This window comes from Leptonychotes weddellii, chromosome 2 (genome assembly GCF_054177405.1).
Source record: "Leptonychotes weddellii isolate Sample4059 chromosome 2, ASM5417740v2, whole genome shotgun sequence".
Taxonomy (NCBI): Eukaryota; Metazoa; Chordata; class Mammalia; order Carnivora; family Phocidae; genus Leptonychotes; species Leptonychotes weddellii.
In genome coordinates, this window is record NC_138370.1 from 39,903,557 (window position 1) to 39,922,825 (window position 19,269).

Here is a 19,269-nt window from a genome sequence, read left to right on the forward strand (position 1 = left end):
TCCACTGAGCAGGGAGCCGATGCGGGGCTCGATCCCAGGACCCTGGGATCATGACCTGGGCCAAAGGCAGATGCTTAACCAGCTGAGCTGCCCAGGTACCCCAGAAAAGATGTCTTTATTCTATTTCCCCACTTCAAGGTTTGGCTGGTAATTGGAAATCATTTTTCCTCAAAATTTGGAAGTCATTTCTTTTGTCTGCTGGTGTCCATTGTTGCATTTGAGAAGCATAATGCCACTCTGTTTACTCTTCTTTTTTCCTATTTGGATGATGTGCCTTGATGCTGGGTTAGTCCTCATTGGACTCTTTCAACTTGTGGATTCATTTCCTTCAGTTTTTTTCCTTCTCTGTTTTATTTGTTCTTTCCAGAATTCCTATTACATGGAATTTGGGCTTTTTGCACAGATCCTCCAATTTTTTTCTTCTCTACAATTTTGTTCTATGTTCTAGGAGAATTCTTCAGTTTTGTTTCCAACTCTTTCACCGATTTTTACATTTCCAGTTATGTTTTTAAGAACTCTTTTGTTTGTTTTTCAGCAACCTTTCTTTTTGAGAAGATTAGTTTTTAAAAAAAAATTTTCTGGTCTTGTCATTCCATTTCTTTTGAGTTTCTTTTTTGTGTCAGCGTACTGGTACTGCAGTGTCTGGCGATCCTTGGTTGTCAATAGCATTTAAGAATGAGGAACTAATAGGTCTTGATCTCAGGGTGGTGCGTTCAGCGTTGAGCAGCTCATTGTTTAGTATGTGTCCTCCCACTTAATCTTGTTTTCAGTTTGGGACTTCATCATCAGCCATAGCTCAAACTCTGTCTTCTCTGGTCCAGCTACTTCAGAAAGTAAAGTAGTTCTTCCTTGAGAGTGGGGTTTCCCCGCATCTTATACAGAGGTTTTAACCAGTAGCCATGTTTTGAGCCCCATTCCTCATTGTTCTTTCCTGACCTTTCACAGGGCTGCCAGGTGAGTCTGCTTGCCTCTGCTTAGCAACCCCTTCCACATGCTTTTATTCTGTAAGTTACCTGGTTTCTATTTTCCAGCACATTCGTTGTTGTCTTCCTTCTGCTCTTTCCCTGCATGCTCCTTTGTTCTTATTGTCTTAAACTGCTTTTATTCATTTATTGTCATTTTAGTGGGATCGAGAGGGGAGAGAGAACTGAGTTTTGGATTTCTGTGTTGAACAAGTGTATCAATAAAATGTTTCTAGTACTGTTTTCTTTGTGTTCCAAAACACTTGATAATCGCTTTGTCTACCCAAAAAACGGGAGAATTCACAGAATTCATATTTCTATTTTTCTATATAAAAGTAGAAGATTGCTTTCTTTGATTAAATTCTAAGGTTGTGTACTATTGTTTTTAATATACTAAGCTTTGGAAAGTTGTGGAATTCTTTCCCTCAAGTACAGCAATAATGACAAAAATTAAAAGATAGTAACTTGGATTTTTAAAACCTAAAGTTTAGGCACCTTTAAGGAATCAGCCAAAAGCAGTGAGGTTTTAAAAAATTTATTACTACCATTTTTAAACTTTGAAATATATTCTGATTTATTAAACTCAACGAGGAGTGGGTCTTTATGTTAATAAAGTGCTCACGGCCATATCTGGCATACCTAGTGGGTACTCATGAAATATCTGTTGACTGAGTGCATATGTGAAATTTGTTCACATATTTAAAATATCAGAGAAAGTGTTAGCTTTATTGGATTCAAATGAGTTTAAGTTTTATTTCTACTCCTAAAATCACTTTTAATTAATTAAAACATTTATCCCCAAGTAAAGACATTTATAAGTATGATTAGAGTCACTTATTGATTGCAAGGCAGCTAAGATCATAATTTTCTTTTGGGTTCCTGAAACCAACACGTAGAATTAAGAGAGTAATTATTTTTCCCCTGCATTTTCATGAGGAGCACTCATCCCCTGATATTAGTAATATAACATCTGTACACTTAATACCACACTGCCTCTCCCTGCTTTCGATCTTCTCTTTCTCCCCTTTGCTCACTAGTAGCGCCAAGCCACTGGGGCTTTCTTGGTGGTCCGTGAGCAAACACCATCTTGTTCTTGCTGAAGGCCTCGAACTTGCCCTTTTTAACCTGTAATATCACCTAGATTTTTTGTGTGGCCCTGTGTAAACTAACTGATTACCCTCCCAGCCACAACTCAGTGTTACCTGCTTTTTTCCCCTCTTTTTCAAATAACTTTGCTATTATTTGGGATAATCTTGTTTACTTATTGCTTGCTTGCTTATTGTAGGCTTCCTCTCGCATTTTAAGTTTCACCTATGAAGGAATGAACTCTTATTTCTTTTGTTTTACCACTTTATTGTTAGCATTTTGAATAGTTTCAGGCACATAACAGTATCTGGCACTTAGTGGGCATTTTGTAATTATTTGTTGGAAGGGTAGGTAAACTGTACAAGGTGTTTTCACATGTCATCCCATTTTAAAATATTTGAAACTTCAATTTTTAATTTTACTAAATGTACATCCTTTAAAGAAAAAATACATTAAGCTAAAGAAGAAATTATAGCACTGATATCATTCTTCCCAGTTTTGGGTAAACCAGGAAAATGAGGCCCAAAGAAGTACCCAGAGTCATACAAGCTATTATGGGCCAAGCTGCTGTAAAAGACCCACACAGTGGTTCTGAGAGTTAGCTAATTTCTCACTCATGTAATTCTCCAGTGGTAGAGAGGAGTCCAAAGTGGATAAACTGCTTTTGCTAGAGATTTTCCAGCATCCCAGGTTTCTTCTGTCTTGGTGTTTAGTATGCTCTTGTCTGCATGATCAGATCTGCCTCAGCATCTGTGTTCAGCCCACAGGAGGGAGACAAGCAAGGAGGACAAGTAGCTTCTTTTTAAGGATGTGACATGGAAATTTTACACTCCTATCCCATTGTTCAGAATTTGGTCACATGGCCTTAGGAGAGCCCAAGAAATGTAACCTCTAATTTCCTTTAAAACTCTGGTTTTGCTGGGGACTAAAGGGGTACCAGGGTACCTTTTTTTTATTAAGAGGAGAAAAAGGAGACATGGCCACTTGCAGGGACAGTTAGACTCTGCTATAACTAGTAATTTTTAGAACTTTTACTCAGGCCTTTGATCCTTAGTGCATTGCTCTTTCCTTCCTACCTCATCTATACCTAACATTAGATATTTTCTTCAGGAAATTAAAAAATAAAAATATTACTCCAACTTTCATTGTCAGATAAAATGTTGGTTAATCCAGAATGGGGTAGGTTCTAGAGTAGTAACAGAATAATAACAGTTAAAGTCGTCAACTTTGGTTTGGTTGTGTCTTGTTTGATGAGGGATGGAATAGGCTTACATCTCCTTTTTAAAAGGCAAGAATCTTTCCCCAATTACCAGTGCCCTTATATAGCCTAGTTAGAGTAGGGGAGATTTTCTGTCTCAATGATGGTTTGGGAGAAACATGCCAGCTTAGATCTTGGTTTTCCTGCTGGTTAGGTGGGAAAAGTCCAGTCTGACATTTTTTTTTTTCTCTCTCATTGTAGGTGTATTCATGGTTTTAGGACCAAGCTAAATATGAAGTGAGGTCAGACAGATAATATTAGATCTATACAATGAAATAATAAAGAGCTCTTTGCTGGGGGTAGAAGCCGGGGGGTGGTTCCATGATAGGCTTTTCAAGGCTTTAAAAAGAAACCCAAGGAAGAGAGAATGCCTTTTTTTTTAATGCAAAAATTCAGGTTTTATTTTTACTTATTCTTAAAATTGTGGGAGCTGGTATCAGGAACTTATAGGCAAATATCAGGAACTTATAGGCAAAAACAGCTTTTGTTTTCTACATCTTAGCTGAACAAAAGTACACACAGTGTGGCATCATCATTAGGCAAGACTTGCTTTTTTACATTTCACACAAGAATACCATATTATCCTTTTTTGAACAAAATGCCCAGATTACTAAGGAAACCATCTTTGGAGGAAGTGTTTAATAAGCATATTTTATTTAAATAAATCCTCCAGGAGGAAATGGGAGCATTCACGGCCTTTACTTAGAAGAAGGCTATGCAAGCAGTTATCTGTCAAATTTATCTGTGCAGCTCACCAACATTTCCTCATTGGAAACATCAATATTTCCACATCGCAGTTCCCAAAATGACTTTAAAGTCTTAAAATTCTGTGTCTCCTTTGGCTTGCTTCTCTCTTGATTCCGCCCAGGCTTTATTAATGGTTCGCTTCATGTCATCATCTCCGTCTTCATAAATTTTCTTTAGAACATTCATCAATCCCTCACTAGGATCTGTTTCAGTGTCACAGGAGGGCTTTTCTTTCTCTTTGCATTCTTTTTCAACCTGAGTCAGGTAGTCCCAACGTGTGTTTTCTGTTTTTTTCCTACATAAGATAAGAACAGTATCTGTCTTGACTTTTTTTGAACTGCCTTCCACAGAGATGGGTTTTAAGAGATTGTTCACAATCATGGAGTAACTCTTCCCATTTAGATTCTTTACCAAAAGATCAAATGACCTCTCTGTGAAATGCACCTGCACATTCTCGGTGTGGACCTGATGAACTCCAGTTAAGGTAATGTAGATTTTCACAAACTTATCTGACTGATCCCATCCGTAATTACTGATTTTCACTGTATATCCTGTTGTAATGGGAGCAACCACAGCAGCTGGCTTTTCACTGTCAAGAAGTTCTGCTTTTCTCTGTGATTTCTGCTGCATCTTATTCTTGATTTCTGTCTCAATCTTGGATTTTTCAGCTGTAAGGGCATCACGTACTCTTTTTCTAGTGGCTTTTTCCAGCAGCACCTTCACCTCTTCTAAATCTTTCTGTACCTCTTCCAAAGCTGAAGCCATGGTCGGGCTGATTAGGCAAGGCCCGAGCTGCAGACACGCAGGGGCGAGAATGCCTTTTTTTTTTTAAGATGTTATTTATTGGGGCGCCTGGGTGGCTCAGTTAGGTTGGGCATCTGCCTTTGGCTCAGGTCACGATCCCATGGTCCTGGGATGGAGTCCTGCATCAGCTTCCCTGCTCAGAGGGGAGTCAGCTTCTCCCTCTTCCCTCCCCCTCCCCCGGTTGTGATCACACTCTCTCTCTCAAATAAATAAATTTTAAAAATCTTGTTAAAAAAATAAAGATGTATTTTTTAATTTAGAGAGAGAGAGCGTGCACGGGTGGGGAGGGAAAGGGAGAGAGAAGGAATCTAAAGTCAAGCAGACTCCCTGCTGATCGTTGAGCCAGTCTCACCCAGAGATCATGACCTGAGCCAAAATTAAGAGTCAGACGCTTACCAACCGAGCCACCCAGGTGCCCCATAACTGTGCTTTAATTATATTCACCAGTTATAAACATTTTGGCACATTTGCTTTCTCTCTACTCTTATACTTACACCTGCACTTCTGTTCCCAAATCTTTTGAAAATAAGTCTAAAACAGCATATGCTTTATCCCTAAATAACTTAGCATTAATCTCTTAAGTATTCTCTTACACAAACACAATAACATTATCATACCCAAGAAATTTAACATTAATTCAGAAATGTTCTCTGTTGCACAATTCGTATTTAAACTTCCCCAAGTGGCTCAGAAACTACCCTTAAAGTTTTTTTTTTCCAATCCAGGATTCAGTCAAAGCATTCTGTTAATTTTGAAGAGTCAAAGTTTATTTTCTAAAATACCATACTTTCTGGATTTCACCAACTGTTTCCTCATAATAAAATCCAGGTTAAACATTTTTAGCAAAACCTAATGCATACTTCCTGTGCATCAAATCATGTAAATTTGTCCCATTATTGATGAGTCTTAGTTCGATCACTTATGTGCCACATCTCTCAAGAAAGAAACTTTTTTCATCTTTGTAATTAATAAGCATTCATTAATGGCCCTTGCCTGAGGCAGTTCGTTATTCCATTGATGGATGCAGAATGGTGATTTCCTAATCTTCCAACTCTTCCTCTCCTTTATGATATCATTGTAGACTCCTAGGTTATTCTGTGTGTTAATCTATTAATGTCACCCAGTCTGTTAATGCCACTGTTCCTTTTGTTGCTCAGATTGTCCTAAATTTGATCTATGAGAGACACCCATCAAGTTCCTCCTTTGCCCCGTTTACATGTCTCAGTCAGTCTTCGATCACTCCCTATTTTTCTGACAAGAGATGTTACAGATTGTCATTTTTCTGCCCAAGACTTGGAATCATAAGAAATCTTGGGTTCTTTTAGTGGGGAATGGTATTTAGAAACCATTTTATGTGCAAAGTGTGTTCCTAACTACTGGAATGTCATTTTGTTTTCCTAGACAGAACTATGAAATTAAAAGGATTTTGCTGTTTTGTTTTTAATTTATGAGTTCATACAGGATGAACTACAGTACTTTGTTTCTTCAAAAGATAAGTTGCAAGAAAAAAATAGAAGGGGAATCTATAAATGAGAAAAAAACTTAAAAAATTATCAGTCAATTGTAGTTTGAAACCTTATTGGATTGTAATTCAGACTGCTAAAAAATTTTTTTTTTACGTAAGAATTAGAAATTTGAATGTATCCGGTATACTGGATATTTGATATTAAGGAAGTACTATGCTTTGTTTTGTTTTCCCATGTGTAATGGTGTTTGGTTATTTTAAAAATGGTACTGTCTTTTAAAGATACCTTTGAAAAATTTATGGGTGAAATAATTAGGTATCTGGGATATGCACAAAATAATATGGGATGGTTTTATGGATGAAACAAGAGTGGCCGTGAGTTTTCTCTTCTACCTGCTTTCGTATGTAATTAAAATAATTTGTGATGAAATTTGTAAAATACTAGTTTGTACTGATCTGCCAATTTTGATTCACTACCACAGAGTTCTTTTTTGCCTTCCCCACTCTGTGTTTGTATCTTTTTTCTCCTAGAGTAAAAACCTCAGTTCCCAAATCTGTAGCTATCTTTTGTCCAAATATGAAGATGAAAAGAACCTGGATCTTTGATGAAGTAAGCCAGTGGATTAAGTAACCCTGCATTTAATTGCCCTATCTTGGGATTTCTTACAGGAGAAAACAAATAATTTTTTATTGTGATAAAATATACATAAGATTTACTGTTGTAACCATCTTTCAGTGTACAGTTTATTGGCATTAAGTATGTGCACATTGTGCAAACCACCACTGCCATCCATCCCCCAAACTTTATATCTTACAAACAAACTTCATACCCACTTAACGGTAACTTCCCATTCTCCCCTTGCCCAGCTCCAGGCAACTCCCAGTCTAGTTTCTGTCTCTCTGAATTTGACTGCTTTAGGTACCTCATAAAAGTGCAGTTATATAGTGTTTGTCCTCTTGTAGACTGGCTTATTTTACATAGCATAATGTCCTTGTCTGAGTCTGTTCAGGCTGCCGTAATAATTTTTCTCACAGTTGTGGAAAGCTCCCAGTCAAGGCGCCGGCAGATTGTGTATCTGACCGAGGCTGGCTTCTCACTGCATCCTCACATGGCAGAAGAGGTGAGAGAGCTCTTTGGGATCGTTTCTAGAATGGCACTAAACCCATTCATGAGGGCTCTACCCTCATGACCTAATTGCCTCCCAGAGGCCCCACATCCTCATATCACACTGGGGAGGGTTAGGATTTCACCGTGAATTCGGGGCTTATTTCATCAGAGACCCAGGTTATTTGCACCTTCATATTCTGTCAAAAGTTAGCTACAGATTGGGGAACTGAGGTTCTCACTGTAAGAGAAAAAAGATACAAATGTAGAATGGGGAAGGTGAAAAAAGAACATTCAGTCCATAAAAGTGCTCAGAGCTTATCCATGTTACAGAATGTGTCCATTTCCTTCCTCCATTGTATTTAATACCACTTTGTTTATCCATTCATATGTTGATCCATGGATTGTTTTCACCTTTTGGCTATCATGAATAATGCTGCTATTAACATGGTGTTCCAATATCTGTTTCAAGTCCTTGCTTTGAATTCATTTGGGTATATATCCAGAAGTGTAATTGCTGAATCATAAGGTGATTCTATGTTTAACTTTTTGAGAAATCACCATATTGTTCCACAGTGGCTGCTCCATTTTATTTTACCTTTCACCAGCAGTGTACATGGGTTTTAATTTCTTCACATCCTCATCAACACTATTTTCTGGTTTTGTTTTTGATAATAGTCATGCTAATGGCTGTGAAGTGGTGTTTCAGTGCGGTTTTGATTTATATTTCCTTGATGACTGGTTATGTTACAAATATTCTTACATGTTTTTTGTATATCTTCCTTAAGAGAAATGTTTTTTCAAGTCTCTTGCCTATTTTTAAATTGGTTTTTTTTTTTTTATTGTTGAGTTGGAGTTCTTTATATATTCTGGATATAATTCCTTATCAGATACATGATTTGCATGTATTTTTTCTCATTCCATGAGTTGCCTTTTCAGTTTTGTCCTTTGATGCTCAAAAAGGTTTTAATTTTGATGGTGTTCAATTTATCTATTTTTTTCTTTGGCCTGTTTTTCTTAGCATCCTAGTCAAGAAATCATTGCCAAATCTAATGGCATGAGCCCTTTTCCCTATTTTCTTATAAAAGTTTTAGGTCTTATGTTTAGGTCTTTGATCCATTTTATAAGTTTTGTAGGTAGTGTAAGGTAAGGGTGCAACTTCATTCTTTTGCATGTGGATATCCAGTTTCCCTAGCACCATGTGTTAAAAAGACGTCAAAAAGCATTTGACCATATGTGCGGTCACATGAGACCACAGGTGAAATAGAGTAGTGTTTATCTCTCTGGTCCCTATTTCATTGGTCTGTGTGTATGTCAGTACCACACTATTTTGATGATTGTAGCTTTGTAGTATTTGAAATAGGGAAGTGTGAAATGTCCAACTTTGTGTTTTGATGTCCCCCCCCCCCAATTGTTTTGGCTGTTCAGGTCACTTCAGATTCCATATGAAAGGGTAGATTTTTCTATTTCTGCAAAAAATGCCATCAGGATATCAGGATATTGATGGGGATTGCATTAAATCTGTGGATCACTTTGGGTAGTGTTGACATGTTAACAGTATTAAGTCTTCCAGTTTATGAGCAAAGGATGTCTTTCCATTTATTTTTTTAAATTTCTTTTCGCGATGTTCTGTAGTTTTCGGTGTATGTCTTTCACCTTGTTGATTAAGTTTATTCTTAAATATTTTATTCTTTTTGATGCTTTTGTAAAATGAATTGTTTACATGATTTCGTTTTGGTATTGTTCATTGCTAATGTTTAGAAGCACCCGATTTTTGTGTGTCGATTTTGTGTCCTGTAACTTCATTGAGATAACAGGTAATTTTATTCCTTAAATAAAGTGCTAAAATGTTTGAAAATCCCTTTTCTTTGACTAAGAACATATTACCTAGAAATCTGATGAGAGCTCAGATACAGGGTTTATCCCACAGACATGCCTTACATGTCTGTGCAGGTTGGCTGCTTGTGTAGGATAGGTCCCGTGCAGCAGTATGTTATTTGTGCTTAATGTTGTTTGTGTTAAGTCCCTTCTTAATTCCGTTTCCTACATATTCATCAGTGGAGGACAAGAAACCTGAATTCTGCTTATCCCAGAGAGTATACACTCTGTACCAGATATCATCACATGAGAAAATCTGTTGACATCTGATACAGTTTTTGTTGATTCTCCTCCTGCCCTGTTTATTAGTATTCTAAGAAAATAGGGCAAATAAATTATCTTATGGGGAATGAGGGTGGGGTAGAGGAGTAATACAGTGTAGGAAAAATTTTTTTCACTGTTAAACCAAAAACGGATATTTTGTGTTTTTTGGTTTTTGTTTTTTTTTTTTCCCAAAAACGGGTATTTTGGTTTGTGAGTTACAGTGCTGTTGGTATTCTGACTTAAGATTTGTCTTTGATTAAATGTTCGGTTCTTTTCACAGTGCTAGGTACCTTCTTTACAACCATGGGTGACTAGTTCATGCTGCTGAACAGCTGTGTCTCTGGTTCCTTTTCAGATTATAAGTATATTGTTAAAGTGTTTCTGTGCTAAGTTTGGTAACATTGCGTTTTTTGGAAATCATCAAAATTTAGTTACTTAAATTCCTGTAGTAGAATGTATCCTGGGGATTGATGATGTAGATTAAAACATCTTTGTTTTACCCAACAATAGAAATGAATTCATGGGTAGGAAAACCAACAGGCATTTCCTGTCATATTTATCAAAACAGGGTGTTTTAAAGAATGTGTAAAGTGCTTTACTTAAACAAATCGCTGTGTTGACTTCCGGTGGAAGATGATGATCTAAGCCCATATGTTAAAACGAATAGACAAACATAGACTGAAATGACCAACAAGATAATGGGAGAGTTCGGTCTCCGTGGAAACCCTGGAAGGGTGCCATAACTAAACTAAAAAGAATTTTGGCAGGAAAAGGTACAAATGAGAAATGTAGCGAGGGAAGTTCTCTCTGGTTAACTTGGTCGTTGAGAAGCCCTCCAAGGGTGTGGCTAAAGACCTATTTTGAGCTAGAATTTAAGGGTTGTCCGTGGGGTAGGTGGTTGGTATGATATTTTGTACGTTGAAGCAAGGATTGAAACTAAATGACCCAGAATGGTTATTACCAAGGGCAATATGATCAGTGAAGAGCAGCTAGCTACCCATGGTTGCAGGAAGAGAGACTAACCATGAAGCACAAAATTTTGAAAGTTCCTGCCCTGAGAGCTGCCTTCGGTCTGCACTGCCGCTACTTGACTACATATTGTTGAGGCCCTCTGGTGACTAAGGAAGTGTGGCAGGCAGCCTTTAAGATAGCCCCCAGTGATCCCTGCCTCCTGGTATTCATGTCTTGTAGCTGATTCCCCTCCCCTTGAGTGTGGCTGGACCGGGTGACTTCTCCAAGTATGACAAAAGTGAATGGGTTAACTTAACGGCAAAACTTTTCAGGTTAGGTTACAAAAAGGCTTTGGCTTTCATGGTGGGCTGTCCTCTCATTTGCTCTGAGAGAAACAATCTCCAATTTTGTGAACTTCTCTGTGGAGCTCATGAGGCAAGGACCTGGTGTTTCTGGCCAACGGCCAGTGAAGACCTGATGCCTGCCAGCAGTCATGAGTATGAGCTTGGACTGCAAGCAGATCCTGCCTCCATTAAGTTTTGAGTTGACAGAGACCCTGGCTGACACATAGACTGAAGCCTTGTGAAAGACCCTGAGCTAGAATCCCCCAGCTAAGCCACACTCAGATTCCTTATCCACAAAAACAGAAAAATACGTGTTTGTTGTTTTAAGCTGCTAAATTTGGGATAATTTGTTAGGCAGCAATTGAGAACTAAGACAGGAAATAACAATGTGAACACATACACCCCCCCCCCCCAAGTTTTGAACTTCGTTCTGAATGTTTTCTGATTGAACCTAACACAATTCCCAGATGTTATATAAACATAGGTCTTTCTCTTTAAAGTTGAATATACAAAAAGCTAGACACAGATTCAGTAGTCTAAAAGAAGACGACCATTATGAGCAAGTGATAGCCTATGATACAGACTTATTGCAAGAAACGAGAGAAAGTGTTGTGGTTTAAAGAAGAACTAATTAGTGTTCTCAAAGAGACTCATGAACATTTGAAGAAAAAGAATCAGAGAGCAGAAAGGAGTTCTTAAGTGAAATTTGTGATTCTTAACTGTTGACTTTTTGGAGAGGTAGCAGAGAGCTTTAGAAATAGTCCCATAATTCAGAGGAAAAACTGAGATGGAAACTATAGGCACAAGTATAAGAAACAACAAAGAATAGATCCAGTGTATAATAAAGGTTCAGAGTGAGAGATCAGAGCAAACATATAAAAGATAAAGTCAGAGAAACAGTAAAAATTATCTTGACCTAGAGAGAACAGATCACAAGGGCTCAGAATATGTAGCTAACATTTATTGAACACTTATTAGGTGCCAAGCATTTTTCACCTTGAAACTCATTTGAAATTCTCTACAACCCCCATATGTGGTAGGGTCTGTTAATGTTATTCTTCTACAGATAACTGAAGTGCATACCAAGCAAAATAAATGAGATCCATACCTAGGAATAGCCCAGTGGATTTTAAAATTTTAGGATATAGAAATAGATAGTACAAGTACCCAGACAAGAAAAAGGTTACCTGAAAAGGAAGGTGTATCAGATAGGCATTTCATTTGTTTTCTGTATGCTAGAACTGTATTTAACAATGTAGCTATTAAATTTAAGTTAGTTAAAAATACGATAAATTCATTTCCTCGGTTTAAGTGCTCAATAAATAACTATGTGTGGCTAGTGGCTGCCATGTTGGACAGTGCAGAATAGAATATTTCTATTACAATAGAAAGTTTTGTTGGGATAGCACCATGCTAAGAGATAGTGGAGCGGCATTTGGAAAACCCCGAGGAAAAAGCTATTATAACCTAAGCATCTTAAATTGGTGAAACTAGCCTTCACATAGGCAGGATAACAATATGGCAGTTTTCAGGCTTGTGATGACTGAAAGTATGTCACTCAAGTACTTTTCTTGAAAAAACCCTACTCAGTATATCCAGGCAACTGGGAAGTTAGCAACTCAGAAGCATGATGAATCAGCTTCAGAGTCCTGTTTGTTTAACCCTCTGTTTCTCAGAATAACCTAAGATCTATAAAAGGGAAAATCTTCACTGATGGCAAATCTAAAGAGAATATCCTTCATAAACCAGATTTCAGGCTGTCAGAGCAGTGATTTCAGTCTACAACAGCTTAACTCCAGAGATGCTTCTCCCTCTGACAGTTGTTAAATAAAGCCACAGAAAACAGGTTGTATTTTAAGGACACTTAATCCCCTGAAACCACTTTTGTTGAAATCACACAGAATATCTTTGTGCTGCCAAATCCAAGCTTACTTCTCAGCCCTCACTTTGTTTGATCTCTGTGCACTTTTTGGGCACAGTTCATCACTGTCTTCTTTTAGAAACACTTCGCCTGGCTTCCAGAAAAGTTCTTCCTACCTTACCAGTAGTTCCCTGTGCAATCTCCTTTACCAGCTGGCTCCTCCTCCTCAGTGCTAAACGTGGGAGAGCCTCAAGGCTCAGTCGTCAGGCCAGACCTCTTGTTTTCTGTAATCACTCACTAGGAAATCACATTTAGTGTTAAATGCCTTCTGTTAGCTGATGATACCTTAATTTATATCTCCTCTTCTTCCCTAAACTGCTGTCAAATCTATCTAGTTGCCTATATGACATTTCTACTTACATGTGTGGTTGAAATCAATACCCAAAGATGTGAAAATGAAATTCTTGGCTACTCTTTTTTTTTTTTTTTTTTAAATAAGATTTATTTATTTAGAGAGAGAGAGCACAGGAGCAAGCGTGGGGAGGGGCAGAGGGAGAAGGAGAGAGAAACCCCAGCAGACTCCTTGCTGAGCTAAAGCCTTACACGGGGCTTGATCTCAAAACCTGAGAGCATGATGACTTGAGCTGAAACCAAGGGTCAGATGCCCAGCGGACTGTACCACCCAGGGGCCCCTTGGCTCCTTTCTTACCCTAAACCTGCTCCTTCCTGGTGTGTCTTTTTCCTCAGTAAATGAAACTGCCTTTCCTCCATTGGGCTTGGTTCTAAAACCTTGGATATATCCTTTGACACCTCTGTTCACCAGCTTAAATAATGGCAGTGCTATCTTCAGAACATATTCTGAGTTTATCCATCTCTCTGTGGCTGCCCCTGACTTCAGACCATCATCATCTTTGCCTATGCTACGCAGTAATTCAGGAACTAGTCTCCTTTTTTTCCATTTCCAGTTTTGCCTGTATTCACCCAGCAGGTAATCACTTTAAAACAAGGTAGAAGCCCTGCAATGGCTTCTTACCACTCTTCAAACAAATCCACAGTCCTTCTCCCATGGCCTACAAAGCTGTATATGGTCAGGCCTCTGCTAAATGAGCCATCTCCTCTACCACCTTATTCTGTATTAGTGTTATCAAATTTAGCAAACTCATTTCTACTTAGGCTGCCTGCTTGGAGGAATATTTTCCTTTACAAGTTTGGATGACTAATTCTCTGTTCATTTTTGTCTCTGCTTAAGTCACATCCTCAGAGAGGTTTTCTCTCACCGCTCTACCTGAAATAATGCCCCACTGCCATTACTTACATTCTCTTTTTGGTCTTCCTATTTTTATAGTACTTAACACTACTTGAAACGTTTTATATTTGTTTATAATATGCCCCCAACACTAGAATATATGTTCCCTGAAGGCAGGGAGTTTTTTGTCTGTCTTATTTAACTCCTGTATCCCTAGCAGCTAGAAATGCTAGCATGACCCAGAGTATCTAGCGTGTAATAGATGCTCATTAAAATATTGTTGAAGGGATGACTTTCCTAAAAATGAGCAAAAACCACAGAAGTGCACAAGATTTAAAGAATAATACCAGCTTCCAGAATTAGAGGAATAAACATTTAGTTCAAGTAAGTGGAGAAAACCTTTAATGTTTAATTTTCTTTTAATGAGATTCATGAAAGAAATTGCATCTTTGAACACGGTATTGTGAAAATTTCAAATCAGTGGATAAGCATGATTACAAATAATTTAAAAAGTATGGTGGAGACAATGAAATGCAGTGTAAATAACAGTTGAAAAGAAGGTCAGGAGTATCACCTTGAGCAAACTAACCTGCCAGAGCTGAGAAAAAGGATAAAAGGGAAAAGATGGGCGAAAAGAATTTTCTGACCTAAATTTCCTTTTTTGTCATAGAATGTGATGTATTCCTTTTGGTCGAGCATTTTGGTGCTTTTGGTGCCTTGTCATTCATGACATAATCTTCTATATTATTTAGCCAATGGAGGTTAACTTTTTTCTTTAAACCACAGTTGTATCTGCCATTTAGATGCTTGTTAAATAATGCTTAATATAAGACAAATATCAATCTATTAATGGTATTAAATACATTCAACCACCATGAGAAACTGGACATTATTATTCTTGCTTTCATCTTTAGCTCTCCACACCTTATCAGTGATCAGGTCTTGCATTATATACTTCATAGATGTATTTTATTTTATTTTTTATTTATTTTTTAAAGATTTTATTTATTTGACAGAGAGAGAGAGCGAGAGCAGGAACACAAGCAAGGGGAGTGGGAGAGGGAGAAGCAGGTTTCCCGCTGAGCAGGGAGCCTGACACGGGGCTCGATCCCAGGACCCTGGGATCATGACCTGAGCCGAAGGCAGACGCTTAATGACTGAGCCACCCGGGCGCCCCTCATAGATGTATTTTAAAATCTCTGTACTTCTGTCCCCTCTTTTTGCCTCTGTGGTTTAGTTAATAAAATAGTTAATATTAATAAGACCAATTTTATAGGTTTGTTGTGAGGGTTAAATACCTAACATACCGTAAGTGCATTTTAAATGTTTGCTACTTATGCTAATATTGTTACTGTAGGATACTGGCTCAGATCACTATCATTGCTTACCAGAATTTGTCTCTAGATTTCTCTCGACTTTTGCCATTCTCCCGGTTCCCAGTTTTCTTCACTTCAGCCTGAGTAATCTAAAGGCACATCTAATTGGATTACTTGTATTTAACACTTCCGGGTATTTAAAACTTCCCAGTGGGCTCCCTTTTATTGTTGGGGTAAAGTCTGTAAAACTTTCTGTAACATATCTTAATGAACTCTTAACTTCTTTCTGTAAACAGGTTGCTCGTTTGTACTGGGGTTTGTAGGTGAGCGGTTCGTAGGTGAGCGGGAGGAATCCTGTCAAAACAAAATAGAGTTGGGTGTGACTTTGCCAGGACAGTTGGACAACGAAGGGCTTTCTGGTTCGTAAAGCATGGCCATAATAATCCTAGTTTGTAAAGATTTTAAGCAGATATTAATAACCAGATGCCCATTCTGGTTATAAAAATATCTTAAGGCATGCATAGATGTGTAAGCTTTGTGCAGTACTACTTTGTATAATCTCCGTGGAAACTATATGCATTATATTTTGATAAGGCAACTTAATGAGGTGATTTGCTTTGTGGAATGAATTATGAGCCAGTTACTTTAGGTTTGGAATGGTCAATTTTGAGTTCTTCGTTCTAGCATTATATAACATTAATACACCAAGGCTTGTTTGTTAAGATCACACCTATAGAGTAAATGTATTAGCAACTGTTTATCTTTCTGTTCTTTGTTGCAGGAGGGTATGGTTCCATTCCATTTTATCCAAACATGATATCAGATTATCCAGGAACAAGTTAAAAAGAAGGGAGACTGGTTCCAGAACACATCTCTGGAAATTACCCTATGGACCCTGACTCTCATGGCAACATTACAATGTAGGTTCTGTATGAGCATCAATAGCCAGTGGTCTTTGTTGAGCCTATCACATAACATGTTCCTGTTCACTGAGTCAGAGGTTGAAAAAGGTTATTATAAAGGCTGTTAGCAGTTACTTTATTATTGGAAATCATGGTTTAATCAAAGTGATATTTTGGTCCAGAGACCTAGGAGTACAGAATCTTACCCACAACCAGTCCTGCTTCAGCCTGAGGCTTCACGAGTGTACAGACGGTTGCTGACTTAATGATGGTTTGACTTAAGATTTTTCAACTTTATGGTGGTACGAAAGCTGTATGCATTCAGTAGATGTTGTACTTTGAATTTTTATCTTTTCCTGGGCTAGCGATACATGGTATGATATTCACTCCCAGTTGGCCATGTGACCGCAAGGGTAAATAGCCAGTACACTTAACAATGAATCTGTACCCATACAGCCATTTATTTTTCACTGTCAGGATAGTTATTCAATAACTTACATGAGCTATTCAACACTTCATTATCAAACAGGCTTTGTATTAGATAATTTTGCCAACTATAGGCTAATGTAAGTGTTCTGAGCACGTTTAAGGTAGGTGGGGCTGAGCTATGATGTTTGGTAGGTTAGGTGCATTTAAATGCATTTGAACTTAACGATATTTTCAATTTATGATGGGTTTATTGGACTGTAACCCCATCTTAAGTCAAAAGTATCTGTATATGCAAAGCAGCAGCAAAGCGGGGCAGCTTTAACACTTAGTAGTTTGGGAGTTAGCCTCATAGCCTCAGGCTCCAGGGAGCTTTGTCGGACCATTTGGAGAACTTTACCTAACCCAGGTTGGTCTCAATAGCCTAGAAACAGATACGGTAAATGCTTGTTTCTTTGCCCAGCAAAGCCCGGCTAACATCTTCTGCTTACCAATGTGCCTACTATGTGCCACATTCAATGCTCATTTCTTTACATTTATTGCTTGGTTAGCCCTCAAAGCAAATCTGTGAGATAGGTATTTAAAGATGAGGAAACTGAGTCTTTAAAAGCCTTAGTTACTTCCTCGGGTTCATATAGGCAGGTGAAGTGAAAAAATGTCCAGTCTGACTTCTCATCATTTCCTCTACTAGTTTTTTACTGATGTGGCCCCAAGAATGTATTACAGGTGTGCTAAGATAATGATCCCTTTTTCCTGGGGATACTTGCTGGGCTGGATGGGGGGTTACTTAGCTGACTAGAGTTTCTGACTGAACAGACATGAACAGCCTAATCTTTTATACTAGTGTGCCATACAAATACTGTATTCTGTGTATGCCCTGACATGAGGAAGATCGAGACGCACTGGCCTGCTTCACTGAAAGTAACAAGAGTCCGCAAGAAGAAAGCATTTGCCCCTACTTCTTACAGCCATCCTCCGATCAGCCTCTCTGGCTATAGTAATATGCCCTAGTCAGTGCCAAGTGGGAAAGAGAGGAGAGTCTAGAAGGGAAACAAAGAAATGGTTGGAGCCCACTCCCCCAGGAGCTGGTGAGTGGGTCAGACCTTACTTACTTAACAGGAGCAAGAGATTGCTAAAGGGATGGCACACACTCAACTTGCTTTTTAAGCCATAATAAAATGTTCTGAAATCTTGAATATACCACATTTCTGGGAGGAGCGGACTGACCTTTGAGAAAAGGTAACAAAAACTTTGAGCTCCCTCTAGAGGTCAGCAGTGACAAAGGAGCATCATAATGGGAAATAACTGAACCTGAAGCTAGCCTACAAGAAAGAAGCTAGCAAGAAACTAGCATTTTATAGATGCATTATCCAGAAAAATATTTTCTTTGGGGAGTAATTAGTTACCTTTGAGAAGAAATTTGGGTTAATCATACTCTAATTAGCTATGTGGGGTCAATCCTAAATTCAGTGTTTGCTGTTTTAGGGTATATTGAACTAATAAAGGGGAAAAGATCATGAAGATAGGTTGTGTTCAAACAAAATAGTATGCTTCTTAGTGGGAGCTCTGAGTGTTGAAGCAAACGAGATCAAAATGAGAATGAATTTCTGTGCTATCAGAACGTTCTGACAGCAGGCCCTTGACTTTAGCAGAGCTAAAGGTGATCAGTATACCCTCTGTGTTCTGACCCCCCACCTCCCCAGCTTCTGAAAAGAGAACAATGAGTACAGATCAGTATGCAGAAGTCCAAATTGCAGGCATGTTAAAACTTCTAAGAAAGCTAACATACAATTTAAGTTTTAGAACCTCAGCTGATCAAATGAAAATTCTATTTCAGGACAGAAGTCTTAGTCCTGGTCAGATACTCCATGGATGAGAATTTAGTTACGTTGCAGACCTTTACAGTATTTACTCCTTTTGTTCTCAATATGGTTTATTCTTCTCTTCAGAACTCCTGCATAGTTAGTATGTAACTATAGAATGAAAAAGTTAGAAGTCATGTTTAATTTGTGGTAATATTAAGGATATATGAAAGTTACACATTTGTTAAAAGTTCCTGAAGTGCCCAAAAAAAACAGAAGGATGGGAGCATCCCACAAAGGGATGCAGGAGCCAACCTGAAAGGGCTCTCAATGACCAAATCTGGAATAATTTGAACAACACAATAAATGACATAGTAAGATTATAACCCAAAGTATGAAATAAATAAATATGAGTTCATATAGATAAATAACCGAATAAATAAGTGGGGGAGGGGAGACACATGTCCCCAACAGAAGAATTTCAAGTAATTTATGTAGATACTCCTCCTCAAAGGGGTGGAGCTTAACACCCCCAATCCTTAAATGTGGGCTGGACTTAATGACTTCCTACCTTATGGGGGAAGGGGATCACTTTATAGTGGAGAAACCTGGCAGTCATCAATAAGTAATATTGTTAAAATGTACCCTGGCCTCCTCTGAGACAAATAATGCAAGATATGTTAAGAAAAAAAAAGAAGAAGAAGAAGGTAGCGGGAGGGGAGGAATGAAGCGGGGGAAATCGGAGGGGTGGACGAACCATGAGAGAAGATGGACTCTGAAAAACAAACTGAGGGTTCTAGAGGGGAGGGGGGTGGGAGGATGGGTTGGCCTGGTGGTGGGTATTGAGGAGGG

General features: G+C 38.3%; 1 protein-coding gene and 1 pseudogene across 2 annotated transcripts in view; one reads left to right on the forward strand and one right to left on the reverse strand.

The window, feature by feature from the left end:
* PPP2R2A (protein phosphatase 2 regulatory subunit Balpha) overlaps positions 1-19,269 on the forward strand; it is a 79,426-nt gene that overhangs the window by 13,918 nt on the left and 46,239 nt on the right. The window contains exon 3 of one of the 2 annotated variants that reach the window (XM_006736757.2): positions 16,069-16,207. The exons of the other annotated variant lie outside the window; for it this stretch is intronic. Coding sequence (XP_006736820.1) covers positions 16,192-16,207 — 16 coding nt within the window. The 5' untranslated portion in view covers positions 16,069-16,191. The remainder of the gene's footprint in view (positions 1-16,068; positions 16,208-19,269) is intronic. 2 annotated transcript variants of the gene reach the window in all.
* LOC102732281 (calcyclin-binding protein pseudogene) lies at positions 3,679-4,862 on the reverse strand (annotated as a pseudogene).